Raw genomic sequence first — 15312 nt, 5'->3', positions numbered from 1 at the left:
AGATGCTCTCGCTGGTCCTACAGCCAGTTCTCTCTTCCTGCAGACCTTGCCACCTTCAGTGCAATTCCCCCGGCATGTCTCTCCCTTCCACGTCTATCCTCTTCTCACCGCTCGTCTCCTCGGCGAGGGCTGTTGGCTGCAGGAAGGACGAGCGATAGTTGGGCTTTGCAGGGCGGATGTGAGGAGCTGGCCCAAGAACCCGCTCCTGTGCATCTGTGGCTGCCTCTGCAGCAGACCTCAGCCCAACCGTGCTAAATAGGAGCCACTGACCTGGCAGAGCTAGCACAGCCTGGGGAACTGAATCCCCATTACTGCTCAAGTCCTCACTAGCACTTCGGAGTTGTTTTGCAGGACAAGACAGAGCTTGTCGTGAACCTGACTCCGCGAAAGGGTTCCCAAGACACAACACAACCTGCAAACCATGCAGCAGGTACAAAAGCCCTCTTCAAAGTGGTGCTTGCAATGATGGTCTGAAATGCACGCTGTCTGCGCAAGCCAGGTGAAGGCAGCACGATTTTTGAGGCCGATTTGGTATGCGGGCAGGTGAAAGAAGTACCCAGCGCTGCCGGAATATTCATCACCTGCATCCCGTGCTGAGCATTAGCATGTCAAAGATTGCAGGCAGCTCTGGAGTAAACAACTGTGGAGGTGAGTGGTGCAAGGCAGGGTTTGCGGCTGCATTGCTGGAGGCTTTTTTCTGGAAGAGCTGGGGAAAGGAAAGCAGAGAGTGAAATTCCAGAGAAAACTGTTTCCGTACTGGAGACTTCACTAAGTCCGAAAAATGCCTGGAAAACAAAACAGAAAAATTATGGTAAGGTCGTAAACTGCAGATCAACAAACTTGGATTTTCCTAGTCCTGGGGTCACTGCCAGACAAGAAATGTTTAGTATGGTGCCTAAACCAGCTGCAAGAACTCATCTTGTAACAATGCAGGTGTGTGAATTCTTTGTGCGTTGTGGGTTATATCTTACACCTTTCATTAGAAAATAAAAAACACCGCATGATCGAAAAAAAAAACAAACTATAAACAGCAGTGAAATTAAAAAGGAAGGCTTTTGGCTGAATGGAGGGCAAGGCAACGAGGATAGCATTTTGAAGACATTTTGAATGCATCTCTGATTCTATTTACTAACCACCCTCTATGATGAAAAGCCAAGTACCTCTTCCAGCAGGATCTTTACAGGAGAGCCGCAGCTGCAGCCAGACTGCACAAAGCCACGCGGTGCTCAGCCCTGCCCGGGTCTGGTGAGCGCAGGGGCTGGCTGCGTCAGCTCTGCTGGTGGAGCAGGTAGAGCCGATTTCCCCAGAGAAATCAATAGGAAGTGGTGGTGTGTTTCCAGGCCAACACCAGGAGTGGAAAGCCCGGGGTGAAGCCAGACGGGCAGCGACACCGCTTGCAAGCCAAACACCCTGCGATTGCTTCATTCACAGCTAGAGCGGCTTCCTGGGCAGAACCCTCACAACTTTATGCCCCTAAGAAAGCAGGCTTGCTAAACGTCTGCTCCACAAGTGTGACTCAGAAGTTCACTCCCCATCAACGCTTCTCAGCAGCAATAAGGAGAAGTGATTCTGCGCTGTGCCAGATCCTGACAGGGCAGAGAAACATGCTGTTACGCAGAAATGAGATGCTTTGAGTTCCAAATCAGAGTATCATTAAGAGCAAGGAGACTTGAACTGGTTGCAATGCAACTGTTCTGAATGCAGACATTTCTCTGTGCAAGATGGAGCCAAGAAATGTAACTGTTATTACTGCTATTACGATTATCTCCGGCTTTCAGAGGAGAGCTTTAGCACACAGAGAAAGCCGTGGTGTCCTACATCCCAGCTGGAGCTTGAGGCATCTTTGCCCCTAATTCTTAGCCTCATTTTGCAGGCAGACCTGTGCAGGCAACTAAGGGGTTAAAGGCAGCTGAGCTCTGACAAAAGCTGCAGAATACATCCAAAAAACCAGGTCAGGCCTGCAGAGGAAGGTGCCAGCCTTCCTGTCCCAGTGTCGCCACGCTCAGCTTCCGGCAAACACTGAATTTGCACTCCAAGGCTATTTGAACCCAAGTGTCATTATTACAGCCCCTGTTGAGCTTCTCCATCACAAAGAGAGGAGAGTGTTCTGGAACCTGCCTGGTGCCCAGCCCAGGATGGTGTCACTCCGGACACCAGCTTCTTTCAGAGACCAGCACCCAGAAACCTCACTGCCTATCGGCTCAATCCAGTTTTGTCCATTCTCTGTAAGTACTGGCAGAAGTGCTGTGTAAACCTTCTGCTAACCACCTTTAAAGCCCAAGGACTTACTTGGTGTGGTTTCCACCCTTGCCACTTTTTCAGACCCTCCCTAGTTTAGCTGCCAGGAGTCTTAATCCCAGATGAAGGGGAGAACCTGGACCGCATGGACTGATGGCGTGTTATTTATTACTGATGTTATGAGTCCCTTTGCAAGCTTCAGGCTGAACTCTTCCTGCCCAGAATGGCTCTCCAGGGCCTTGGCAGCACAACTGCTCTCAAGGGCCGAGCTCCACTATGATAGCTGCGCTATTCAGGCATGTCGCGTTGTGTGAGCCAAATCCCAGTAGCTGCCTTACAAATAAGCAACAGATTATGCTCATGGCTTTCACTGTAACGACCTCCAGGGCAGGAGGGCATATGTGGAGTCTGGATTTTTGCGGGTTCCTGCAAAGACCAGGGTTGGGCAGCAGTGTCCCCGCAGAGCCATCTCCTTGGGGGATGATTTCTGCTGGGTCCTGCTACCTGCAGGTCACTCTAGCAATGGCCACATTGCAATCACGGTGGTATTACCGTAGGTCCCTCTGTGCCAGGCTGTTTGCTGTGGTTTTCATTTTGGCAAGGAAAACAACAGGCATTTTAAGCATAACTGAAAAACTGAACTGCTTGAAATATACTGAAATACACGTACCTGAAAAGGCCAAGCAGAGCGCTGCCTGCTGCTGGTCGCCTGGCTCCCCAGGAGGCTGACCCCGCTGGGAGCATGGTCGGTGTGTCCCGCAGGACCACCAACCCCAGCAGTTGTTGCCTTCCGTGATTAGAGTGCGGGAGCAGCTTATGTTCGGAGAGAAAGGATGAGCTGTCTGAGAAGATAAAAGCTGCAGCACATCAAGGTGGAGCAAGGGTTTGGGCTGCTAATATCCTTTTGTGTTGTTGTTTGTTTTTTTTTAAGTCAGGAGAAGTGGCAAAACAGAGCTTTGCACTGAAGGCGTACAGCTGTCTGTGTACAGCAGGTTAGGAAAAGCACTCACTCCCATTTCAATTCTCTAATCTTGTTGCTTTCTCTTTAACCTGCTTAAACTCTCAATGCGCGGGTAAGGATAAAGCCTCGCTCATTGCTATGTACTTAAGAAGGGACGGAAGTTCATATTCTAGAAATGTGAATAATGTTTACCCACGCTGGCATTTTACAGCTTTCGTTTTCTTCCTGCTGTGCTCAATAGAAGACACTGCTTGTCCCCACGGTCTGACTGCCATCATTTCTGGGTGACACTTACTTCAGGGTCCTCCCACCCACACTTTGTTCCAGTCATTTTTCAGCACCAAATAATGCAAAGCTGTACCTATGAGACTGGAGCCACCTGGTTCCGACCCTTGCAGCCCACCAACTCCCCAGCTGGAAGACTTCTCATGCTATTTGTATTGCTTGTGTTTCTCTCACCTATTTATGGCTTGGATCTCTCAGGGAAATGGATAACCAGGACAACTTCTCAGCTAGGGCTCACCTGCACTTCCTGCCTGCCCAAGCATCTCTACACCTATTGCAGCCTAAAAAGAGGACAGATACCGAGTAATTATTCTATATCCACACCAAGAAGATGCAGTGTGACACTTAACCTGACTCTAGGAGCTGGTCGCTATAGGGGCCAGGAAGGAACTGCTTCCTGTGTACTGCAGCTCACTTCTCATTTCCTTTCTCCCCACCTCCACGCTCCTTAAAGCCAAAGAGAAAGCATGGCCCTTCTGAATTGCAGCACTGCTGAAACTCCTGCTCCTCCAGCAACATTGCTGGTGACTGGCTCTGGACGGCAAGGTGTCTCTGAAGATTTTGAGGCCCAGTGTCTCAGGGAAACAGAATGGTTAATCAAAGTGAGCAGGCAGGATGGTTCAGAAGTTGTACCAGAACCACGGGCTGAGGTCCTGTCCATTTAGCCAGCAGGAGCCTGGAAATTTTAGGTAAAAATTGTATTATTAATGTCTAAGGGAGACATGAAAGCATTGGCTCAGAGGCGGGGGAGACTGAAAAACATGCCAATAAGCTTTTCCTGAAACCATGAGTTTCCTTTTCATCACATCTCATGGCACCACAAATGGGTTCACAAAGGTTCAGACCCTTTGTGAGCAGAACACCTGCCTCAGTTCCCATGGGAGGTCTCTGAGCAGTTGGGGAGCGCAAACCAAGGCTCCCAGTGCTCACAACGGGCTTTAAACTTCAGGCTACGCTGAGTGTGCTATCTTCAGCTTCAGATATAGATCAGGTCATAGCATTTCGCTTTCATCTGCCTGTGCCAGGGGCTGCAGCTGGATATGAACCTTAGTCTGCTGGAAGCCAGGCTTGGAGCAGGTCTCTGTTTGCAGGGAGGTGCAGATTCATGACACCGTGGTGACACAAACAAACCCAGACTGCTCCATCTCACATAGACGAAGACGTACCAGTCAGGAAGGGACTTTTTCTTTCCACCCCAGTCCCAGCTCTCTAAGCACTAGGAGACACTTGGCAGCGAAACCAAACTTAGCAGCAGAGCAGTCCTAAATCTTGTCAGCTCGCCCCATCTACAACCAGCCACAAACAATCCTGGGAAAACATTGGCCTGAACTCTCATTTTCAGTCTCTTGCTGTACCACTTGCAAACATAGCAGCACGGATTACTCACTGACATTCTCCACAGAAAATCCGGCTTTTTCCAACAAATAAATCAAAGCAGCTGGAGAACATTGTGAAAAGAGCTGAGGCAGCAGAGCATCAACGGCTGACTTCAGTGACAGAAGTACAAAGTCTGGCAGTAAAGACAGCAGGGCTTCAGCAGCAATTGCTCCTATGCTGGATCTATTTTCTGAAAAGATAACAAGGGAATTTGCAGACATTAATATCTGCAAATAATACGTAGCTGAATATAGTAAATTCTGACAAAAATAAGAACCTTCTTACATCCTCATCTTACGTCCTCCGCAGCTGAAGATTTTTGCTGGATTCCCAGCAGATGCTTACCTGGCAAAGGCACTGACACCAGTTTAGTTGACCTGCTGAAGTCAAGTGGCAGGGTGTTGTTTCCATTTTAACATAAATATTATTTTTGTGTGGCTGTTTGGTTTGAGCTTTGAGAAACAATCTGTAATTTCATGATTTTGTGTTTTGTAGTAATTCCAGTTCAAGTATGTAATACGGCGACAGATTTTTAAAAAGCTAACAAATAGAGGTAGCTTGTTTGATCCCTTGTTTAAAAACAAAGCAAACATGAACAAAAGTGGCTGCAATCATATATATCTTGATACCCACTGGTACCTCCAAACTGTACAAAGAATGGATTAAGTCTGACAAGAAGGTATCAGGAGGTCCGTATCTCCTTACAGACAGAGAATGGAATTGAGGCTCATTACGTGGTTGCATTTTTTGCTCCCGGTGTGTAATGCAGAAAGGATTTCTGCCTTTCCACATCCCAGGACTTAAATCCACGCCCATCAAAAAGTTATTGGCTAATAGACAGGAAGGATAATATCCTACCAGCACATTTAACAGCGTGACTTACGAAACAAGCAAAGAACTGACCCTAAACCCCTTGCTTATTGCAGTTACTGTAACATGCAGACAGAAACTGCTAACTTTACGTAAGATGGAAACGGGGAAGTCAGCCACACACAGCTTTGAATCACTGGTCACCCAGCCCATGAATGCGAATGCTTGGAGTCCTGTTCTTTACACATTAAGTGTAATACCAGTCTGCATTCCTGGTGACAGGGAGATTTCCAGAGAGCAAGATGGGGCTGGTTCTGAGAACTCCTTTCCAGAAGATGACTGAGGTGTGAAGATTGAGTCTGGTGCTTTCTAAGTGAGCTATGGCAAGTCTTCAAAATCAAGCGTAGTGGAAGCTTGAAACAAACTAGGAACACTAGCTTGCCATTTTGTGTGGTCATACTGTGTCCTGGAGGTAAAGCTGTTCAAAGTAAAACAAATCAAAACAACATTGCTTTCCCCGTGACATTGCCACAAGGACAGACCAGAGCAGCATTAAAAATTCAGGGCTGAAACATGATATTTAGGTGGGGAAAGGCAAAGTAGTTTGGATTATGTAAATGGGAACTTTTTCCCACAAGATTTCATCTACACAGCTGGACACAAATGTACCTGAGAGGCTGGAAGGGATTTAAATGCCCAGCCAGCTCTTTCATTTTCTCATTTTCTTTGCTAATTCAACAATTTCCTTTTTCTAATATTGTCACTACCACCGTGAGACAAAAAGCAGCTTCTGTGAGAAGTATGCTGGAATTTGAATGTACTGGACATAGCTTTATCTGTTTCCCAAGTGAATTATATACATTCTGAGGCACTTCAGACATGTTTGTAACAAACCAGATCCCAGCATCTCTGAAAGGTCATAGATTGGATATGGGCTGCAACACAGCCATCCATGGGGCTGAACTCCTCAGCAATAAGGCAGACCTCCACAGCCCTCTTTGTTTGTGCAGGGTGGAAAAAGGAATTTTATCCAGGGAGACAGTCTAGAACTCAGGAAGCCTTCCTTTACTTCGTGGTGAATGTTTACAATAAACGTCACCACGAGCATCATTGCTTGGCATTCCAGTTCTGACAGAAAGTCATTACTTTTGCCCTTTTTTCCCATAACTCAGCCCTACCTGAAGTTCCATAACAAGCTTCCTTTTCCCTCCCTGTGTCACTAGCCAGATGGTGATGTTTGATCCGCAAGATGCGGCTTCCTTTCAAAAGATCAGCAACTGCTAAGTCGTCTCTGTTGTGGGAAAAAGAATAGCGACAGGTCCGGTCACTGGCATGCCAGTAGGATTCCAGTCTTACATTCATATCATTTGTTTTACAGATGAGAATGCATCTTTCCAGCACTATGCACATATTTAGCACCACTCTAACATCCTGTCACTACCTACCCAGTGGAGGGTACTCTCATTTTGCCTCCTAACTTACTGGTGACGTGCATTTACTCTTGTTCCAGTCACGAGGCCTTGTTTCCACTCTTTGACTACTTCTTTCTTAATCCTCTAGTCATTTAAGAGCTCCTACTGCAGAAACATGCTGGCGTCTCCTGTATCCTTCCTTGCCTTTGCAGCAGGATGGTTTCCTACTGTGTCGTCAATACGATTTGTTTCAGAAACTGACACTCCTTTATCCCCAAGACAATCTTCTGAAAGGCATCCAAATGCATCTGTTACTTAAAAAAAATGGAAATTGATGTATTTATGAAAAGAAGATTCTGACAAAATTTTCTCTGCTACCAGTGTAGGAGAAACAATGAACCACGAGGACCTTTTAAAACCTCTCCTGGGAGTCCTGCTTCCCAGCAGTCTGCAGAAGAATCTGCTTTGCATGTAGACATTTGAACCATTACGGCAAAACATCAGAAACAGAAAAAGATTTATTAGAAATATTACACAGATTTTTGCATCATACATTTTAATAATGTTAATCTTTAAATATTAGCATGTCCAAATTTGGCAATGCCTAGTATATACATTCTAATGTGCTCTTCGTATAAATTAGATTACGATGTAACATCTGTATCCAATAGAGAAAGCTAAAAGAACTCGACAGTTTAGAGATGGTTATCCTATACGACAAACTCGAGCCTGGACCAATAATCAATAAAAACATTGTGTCCAGCCCTGCCCAATGGAACTTGGCACACGTGCAAGTTAAAAACGTAGAGACCGTCAGTTGTGAAAAATGTTAACCGTGGTTAAGTTACAAGCTTGATTCTACACCACGTTGGTGGGTGAGTCTAAATGGCACTGGAGTTGATAAAAAAACATCTAGTCTAGCATAGTAGAAGTTATTGCTGGGTTTAAAAATATGTCTTAATGCTCAGTGCCCTGAGTCTTTTTAGGCAAAAGCCCTCCTCTGACAGGAAAATGCATAATCTCATCCCATACAGACTCTGCATCTGATCAGATACACGAGGCACAGCTTTGCAAACGGCTGGCCCCGTCAGATACTTCCTGCTGGAAGACCTGGTGCCCTAAGCAGAGAAAGATGAGGGAGGTACAAACAACCTACAACCTGATGAGCCAACGCTCTCATTTTCATTGCCAAGGAAGTGAGACAGAAAAGTCAGCGAAGCCAAAAGCAAGATTTTGAAGAGCTCCAGGTCAGGTAATCACACGGGGCAGATGCAATCATTCTGCCAGCGTGCACCTATTTGGTTTGGACAGAAAACTTGCACGTACTGTTTGCACATATAAAACAAGAACAATCACACTGAAAACCTGAAAAAAAATAATTATGAAAACCTGCCAAAACTCAAGGAAGAGAACGTGCTTCACGGAGAAGAAACTGGAGAATCTGCATAAGTCAGAAATCAGTCTGCTTCGTACGGCTGCCTTGCTGCAGCACAGGAAAAACAGGGAAGTCTTTGGCTCCTGTGCATTTCCTTGAATAGTACAGTCACAGAAGGGCAAACCTGGTAAAGGCAGCAAGCTGTGTGCTCTCTTCCCTCCTCATCTTCCAAGCTCCATCCCAGGCTGCGCTCTTAGGAGAAACGCTACTCAAGATGACAATCAGCAAGGTCTCTCAAGCTGCAAACCTACAGACATCCGCATCCTTAGCTGCCCACAAAGGCGCAGGCATATATTTCCCATATGTGCCCCCTCTCCTCACATACTGGACTTTCACTCCATTCAGTTTCACTGCGTACTTTCGGGAACAGCACATCAGCCTTTCTAGAAAACCTTCTTAGAGAGCTGACTCTGGGCTCGCTTCTCAGCTCCCCTGTACCTTCTTCCCAAGCCATGAAATACTTCACACCTTCTACAAACCACCAGAAATTCTGGGAGTCAGATCATACACTTTTCATACTTCTAATTTCCTTCCCTCTCTAGCAGCTCTAGTACAACAGCTACACGATGCAATACCCCTCCTCGGAACTTCACTGAAATCCTCATCTTAAACATTCTTCTCACGTGCTCAACCCCAACCAGCTTCATGGTTTCTTGCAGCCTGATGGACCACCCAAGCACACACACAGGTGTGCAGGTACGTTTTAGAGTTAGGGTGTATTTAGGGAGCACGTGGTGAAAAGATTTAATCAGCCTGCATCAGGGAAAGATCCATCACTCCTACGAGGCAAGGTGACAGTAATACCACACGTCGTACTATCCACGTCCTATCATCACATATTCCACTCTAGCACATTTTCAGAGGATTCTTAAAACTTCTATGAAGATTATTCCTATACACTGGAGCTTATCTTAATTAACAAGCTCTTTAATATCAAAGTCAGCTAGAACTTTCATTTTGCAGTTCCAATTGGAGATGTCTAACAAGAGCCTGAAGACGCTTGGTATTTTCTGAAAACCAGGCTGGTCTGCAGCATCTTGTACAGGACAAATTCTTATTCAGATTTTTAGGCAGCATCAAAAACCAATCCTTATTTCTGAAAATCTGGGTCTAGAAACATAACTGTGCAAGATTCAAAAGGAAGAGGAAATATGCAATATAGTAACAGCTAAATGAACAAATACAGTCCTTCATCTCAAAAAATAACCTGGAAGCGCATCTCAGTCTCAAATCAGCAGCATTTCAAAGTGAGATGCTTTGCAACTTTGAACACTGGAAAGTAACACTGAGCAACCGGTGAAACAGAGTAGCTTTGTTCCTGCTGACAGAGGACAACTTGTTCGAACTCCCAGGTAAGTAAGGTTATTTTTAATAATATACCATTAGAATGGGGTGGAATTAGTGTTTGGGCTATTTGGGGGTATGAGAAAAGCTGCAAAGAGACGACAGGAACAGTGCTTTGCAAAATTGATTTAAAAAATCAAAAGCTGCTAGATCGAGTGGTGGAATGGTTTGTAAAGCTAAAATCAGTCTTGGAGAAACAGATGTCAGAGCAGTGCTCGAAGCAAACGCAACTGACAGATTAGATAAGGTGTGTACACAGCATACATCTGGACAGGCATCGGGAACACGGGCATTTCCAGCAACAAAGGGTTAAGGTTATATTTATTTTTTAGATCATGTGGAGCCCTCTGACTTTGAAATGTTTTCCAGGCTCTGGGAATGAAAACAGTTTTTCTCATCTCTCCAAGTGTCCAATCCAAAGCCCACTGAGGAATATGGAATTTTCTGTGCTGACTTCACCACGCTTTGAACTAGAGCCCGTTGGAGAGTTAGGATCTCTGCCAGCGGATACCTCAAGGGAAAAGAGCCTGCTGCATCCACCAGGCAAAGGAGCTGTGCAGTGTGGCTCCCTTCCTAAACAAATTCTGCTTAGCAACTATTTTTCTCTTCCCTCTTATCACATAATGGGAAAGTTATATTTGAGAACACTTAGAGCAACACATCCTATGTTCTCTAGGGATGCCAGAGTGTACACCAAAAATTACTGGGGACTTAATTTAATCTAGAAAGCACTCTCTTGCAAGGAAATAACTCTAGCCAGCATTTACAACTGCTTGCTCAAAGTATAGGATGACACCAAAGAGTGCAAGAGCACTGTAAGTGCGTGCCACTTTTTATCACGTGGACTCTCAAAGGATTGGAATCAGACCTTCCTGGCATGGAGGATTAGAATAAATGTCAGACCCAGGAGTAAGGGATGCTTTTCTCCTTCTGTGAATCAGGCATACGTTGTATTCCTCCAGCTTCCTTCCTGTTCAGGGCACTCACTGACCTTGGCTGCTGTTATCTATCCCCTAATTCTCTGTTTTGCTGTGAGAAAACCAAAGTTTGAAATAGGTTGTTTACTAAATAAATGGTATAGAAGAAAAAATAAAAAAACAAACAATACCCCCCCCCCCCCAAAGAAAAAAAGTACTATGGGGAAGCCAGAGGCTGAGATCAGCCACCTGCAAAGCCCCAGAAAACCTGAAACAAGTTTCCTCTGCAAAATCACCTGTTCCATGAGCTTTCTGTCCAGGTGCTGAGAGCAGTAAGCACACACTATGATTTTCTTCTTCAAGATCCCTAGCTGCCTACAATTAACTTCCACGATGCATTCGGTCAGGGTCCCAGGATTAAACAACCTAACTAAACAACTCATTTCTTCTACCAGCATAACCTAAAGCAGCTAGGCAGCCTTCTATGAGAACCTGTACTGCATCCTCTCTAAGACCTGCTCCTAGAACAAATTAAGCAGCCTGCTTGATCCTGCTCCTGCTGGAGACAAACAGAACATTTAACTTCACGGGGTGAAATAAGAGAAATGGTCTAATGTAAATTAAGCAGTATCTTTCAGACATTTTGCTAGCAGTATTACTGAGCTGAAAAGCTATTCTCTGGCGCCTTGGAGACTTCCGTGATGCAGAGAGGAAGACACAGTACTACATGGCAGCCTGCAGAGTGAAGTTTCAGCTGCCATTGTTACCAATATTCTGTGTTCCTTTACAGGTAACATCACTTCTAAGCATTTAAGAGTTTAACACAGAAGAGAAGTTACTCCACAAAATATGAACTACTGAGATGTCACTGCATTGCTCAGAGAGGCACCGCCTGATTACTGGCACCTTGTAGAACTAAAGCTCGTAACTTACGTTTGCAATATTCCTAGGGTAAATGTCTGTACGGCCAGCTGGGTAATAGGGCTCTTGCTTCCTTTAACAGTCAAGCTATAGTAATGAAACTGCAGAACTAAGGCTATTTTTCTCTCAGATTACTTCGGTTTGATCTGAAATGGAGTCCCAGCGCCTAACTTGTTCTTCTAGAGTTCTCTCGCTAACTGGTGGTTGAACACAGCATGGCTTCCAAGTTACAAATGGCTGTGGTATTATCCTGCTGGATAAGCTACGGCAAGCAACCTAGCAGACTTGGTCAGATGCGTGAGAATAACTCAGGTTAAGGTTTTACACACACAGGTTTGTCATGATGTCGTATAAAATATATGGAGGAAAAAAAAAACATATTTGGGATGAGTTAAACATATTTTGGCAAGAAGAGCAGTTTTGTGAGCTTTTGTGTTAACTTCCCAGCTTTCCTTGAGTGCCAGCATAGTCCACATTGACTTAAAACTTCATTTCGTGGCAGGTCTCCTGTTGGTAGAGCCTGGCTTGAGGCAAACATTGCCTGCAAACATTAGCACAAGGAATCTTCTTCAGAAATAACCCAGGCCTCTTTGAAAACATCTTGCAATTTTCATGTGGGAATAAAATCGCAGATGAATTTGGTTTGTATAGATGGACAATGGTTATTTATTTGGTTGTAGTCCCAGATGTAATCAAAACTATGGAAAAGCTTTCTTTCAAACTAAGAGCTTAGGTTGGTTGTGGAAGAGGAGCAAGGGGATTTTTAAAGTGATCGAGTGCATCTGTGGCATTCTTTGTTCTCTTCCCCACTTGTGTCCACCTCTTGCGCTGCGTCTCAGGTCTCAAAGTACTTGTAAATCTGGGCGACGTACTGCATCACGCTCTGCCAGTCTGGCCGGTCTGTGTACATCATCTCACTGAGTTCCTGCATAGGACAAATTGTCAAGATTTAGTCAGGCACCACCACTGGGAACGTCACTTGGTCCTCTGAGCAGCTGTGGCTATTGAACACCGCTACTTCCATACCAGAGCATCTTAAAGCCACATACAATACAGAGGCCCACGGGAGCAATCTACTGGCCTACTGCAATTGTGAAGCTCATGCCAAAGAACAAACACTAGTTAAACGGCCCTATGTAGTGTACATCCTGAAAAGACTTCTTCCATCTGTAATCAAAGATTAATTCTCTACGTAATTTCATTTTATTTAAATTACTGCTTCTTTGCACGTCTTTGGTTCTGTAATTTAGCTCAGGAACCCCGTAATATTTCCTCCTTCATATTAATCTTATATTTCTTGCCATCATATTGTCGATTTCAGCAAATGCTTTTTAAACAGTTTAACAAGAAAATTATCTTTCTGTTTCTTAAAACACTAAAACAAAAGGAAAAAATGATCTAACAGGCAGATATAGGGCTCTGCCCATGAAAACAGGAGTCATCTTCTAGAATAAGCTTCCGAATGGAAGACATGATCAATACTGTCATTTCAATACCGGATGATCTCCAGACGTTACTTCAAATTATATCAATTCTATGATTCTACAAATTTAGTCTGCTGGAAGTTCTCAGAACAGTGTGAAGTTTCAGAGGTGATGCTGCAGCCCTCCCGAGGACCACATGAACATTTCAGTGCAAGTTGACTGACTGGCCACGTGACAATGAAGGTTTTGGAACGGTGCAGGCAGCAGTTCCTCCCTTGTTGAACATAGCTTACTCACCAGGCTGGGTTTGATGCCTACACTTTCAGCAGCTTGAAATGCTAACAGCAGATTCCTCTTCTGTAAAAATAAAACAAAGGTTCAAAAAGATTATCAAAGTATGATTCCTGAGTCCTATCTTGCATCTGGCTAATCATGGAGTTTAAATGAGCAGGTGTATTTCCAACCTGAAGAACCCTAGATTCAGTATTTTCACATAGACAAACAGCTAGATCTAGGTCCCAGGTTAAGAAAAGCTATGAACATGAGGTGCAATAAATCTCCTGTCCAACTAAAACTCAGGGTTCTAAGTGTGTTTTGTCAAAGTTTGCAAAGACTTTTCAGAATGATTTCCTTAAGAAGCTGCCAAACTCAAAATATTTTTTTCTGTGACTACGGCATTCCCCCACTTTTTTTTGTATTAGTGAGGTATGCTTACAAAGACCCTCTTTGTCTTTGAACAGCTCATCCACTTTTGCCTCAGCTACAGTCCTGCTTTTCACAAACAAGTTCTTGTGAAACCAAATAAACAGGGCAAAAAACCACGACAACTCTGAGCTTGTCTTTATTATGACTGAGAGGTGCTAACTAATATGAGGCATTCCTATACATGGCGTAACACAGCATTCCCATGCACGGCGTAATTAATACTGTAATAGATACTAGCTGTCTGAAGTAAACCCAGTAAATAGTTTTCGCCTGTTTGTGAGGGTCTTAGTAACCTGCCTGGAATGTACTGACATGGTTTGACTCTGCTGTCCAAGTAGTTCAATAAATGACCTGCCTACCTAGTGATCAAGCACTTGAATTTGTGCTGCCTACCTCTAAAAGAAATGAAAGGCAGATCTAGAAATCATCACAAAACTAAACTTATTAAGTTTGGTCAGTAAGCCATTGATTGTCACACATTGAAACTGAAACCTGACTGAAGAACCTGCAGCATCAATATAGACAGTGAGCCAAGTCTTTCACTACTCTTCTGCCTGTGGTATTTGTTAAAGAGTAAATGTAGCCACCCGCAGAAAGCCGAGTTCTTAGGACAGTAGGGGCAGCAGGAAACGTCTGATGCAGCCTTTCAAAAGGGATGCTGTCTTCATATTAATATGCAGCAGTCATTAGACTCAGACTCTTAATTCAGTAGTCCCTGCATTTCTCCCTAGAAGCTCACTGTTGGTTAATCCACTCTGCTTGCTGAGTTCTTAAAAGCCACTTGCCTCTTACTGTTATTTCCACCTTTTTATTCTGAATGAATCAATACCAAGATCTTGCATCTTTACCACATGCCCATCAAAATGGATAATGTTCACTGTGAATTCCACAGATTGTTTAGGGACAGGTACAACAAAACTTACTTTATCCTGGCTGTTGAGCTCCTGGTAAGGAATATGTGCAGGCAAATACGTGTGCAGCAGAGCACAGAAGGCGAGCCCATCACTCCAGCTGCTGCTGAAGTTGGTAATATCAATGTTCTGAAAGAGAAAACATAAAACAGTCCTGAATAGTGATACATGTCCAAAAAAAGGAAGAAAACAAAAAGAAACCTGCAAATAACAGTTTTTATGCAATCATGGAATGAAAACTCAGGAGTATTAGAGAAACACAGGTTTAAATTTTCCATTCTCCCGTTCTTTCCTTCTTTTTCACGGCAAGTAAAAAGACACCAAATAGTATGAAAAGTTTTGAAATCCTAGACAAAGGATTATTAAGAAGTTAAATGTTTTTCACGCTAGGTCCCAACCGGGGAGATGCTCTCCAATGCTCTCTAGATAGTGAGGAACACCATGTGCAGCACGTGCTGCAGCTGCAGTTTTCCTTTGCTGGGAAAGGGTTTTATCTGCTCCCTTTCAGTCACAGCACAGCATAAATACGATTCCTCCAGCACTCAGAACAAAGTAATTGATACTAGAAAATG

At 44.3% G+C, this 15312-nt stretch overlaps 1 protein-coding gene across 3 annotated transcripts in view; it reads right to left on the bottom strand.

Moving 5' to 3' along the window:
• Positions 1 to 7583: 7583 nt before the first annotated feature.
• SPECC1 (sperm antigen with calponin homology and coiled-coil domains 1) overlaps positions 7584 to 15312 on the bottom strand; it is a 93376-nt gene continuing 85647 nt past the window's right edge. For all 3 annotated transcript variants that reach the window (XM_035342950.1, XM_035342949.1, XM_035342951.1), the window contains 3 exons: positions 14753 to 14869; positions 13422 to 13481; positions 7584 to 12625 (listed from right to left, as the gene is read on the bottom strand). In XM_035342950.1, the coding sequence (XP_035198841.1) occupies positions 12536 to 12625; positions 13422 to 13481; positions 14753 to 14869 (267 nt within the window). In that variant the 3' untranslated portion in view covers positions 7584 to 12535. The remainder of the gene's footprint in view (positions 12626 to 13421; positions 13482 to 14752; positions 14870 to 15312) is intronic.

Source organism: Oxyura jamaicensis, chromosome 19 (genome assembly GCF_011077185.1).
Source record: "Oxyura jamaicensis isolate SHBP4307 breed ruddy duck chromosome 19, BPBGC_Ojam_1.0, whole genome shotgun sequence".
Taxonomy (NCBI): Eukaryota; Metazoa; Chordata; class Aves; order Anseriformes; family Anatidae; genus Oxyura; species Oxyura jamaicensis.
The sequence above is the reverse complement of the archived record's forward strand: the minus strand, read 5'-3'. Positions and strand labels throughout refer to the sequence as shown.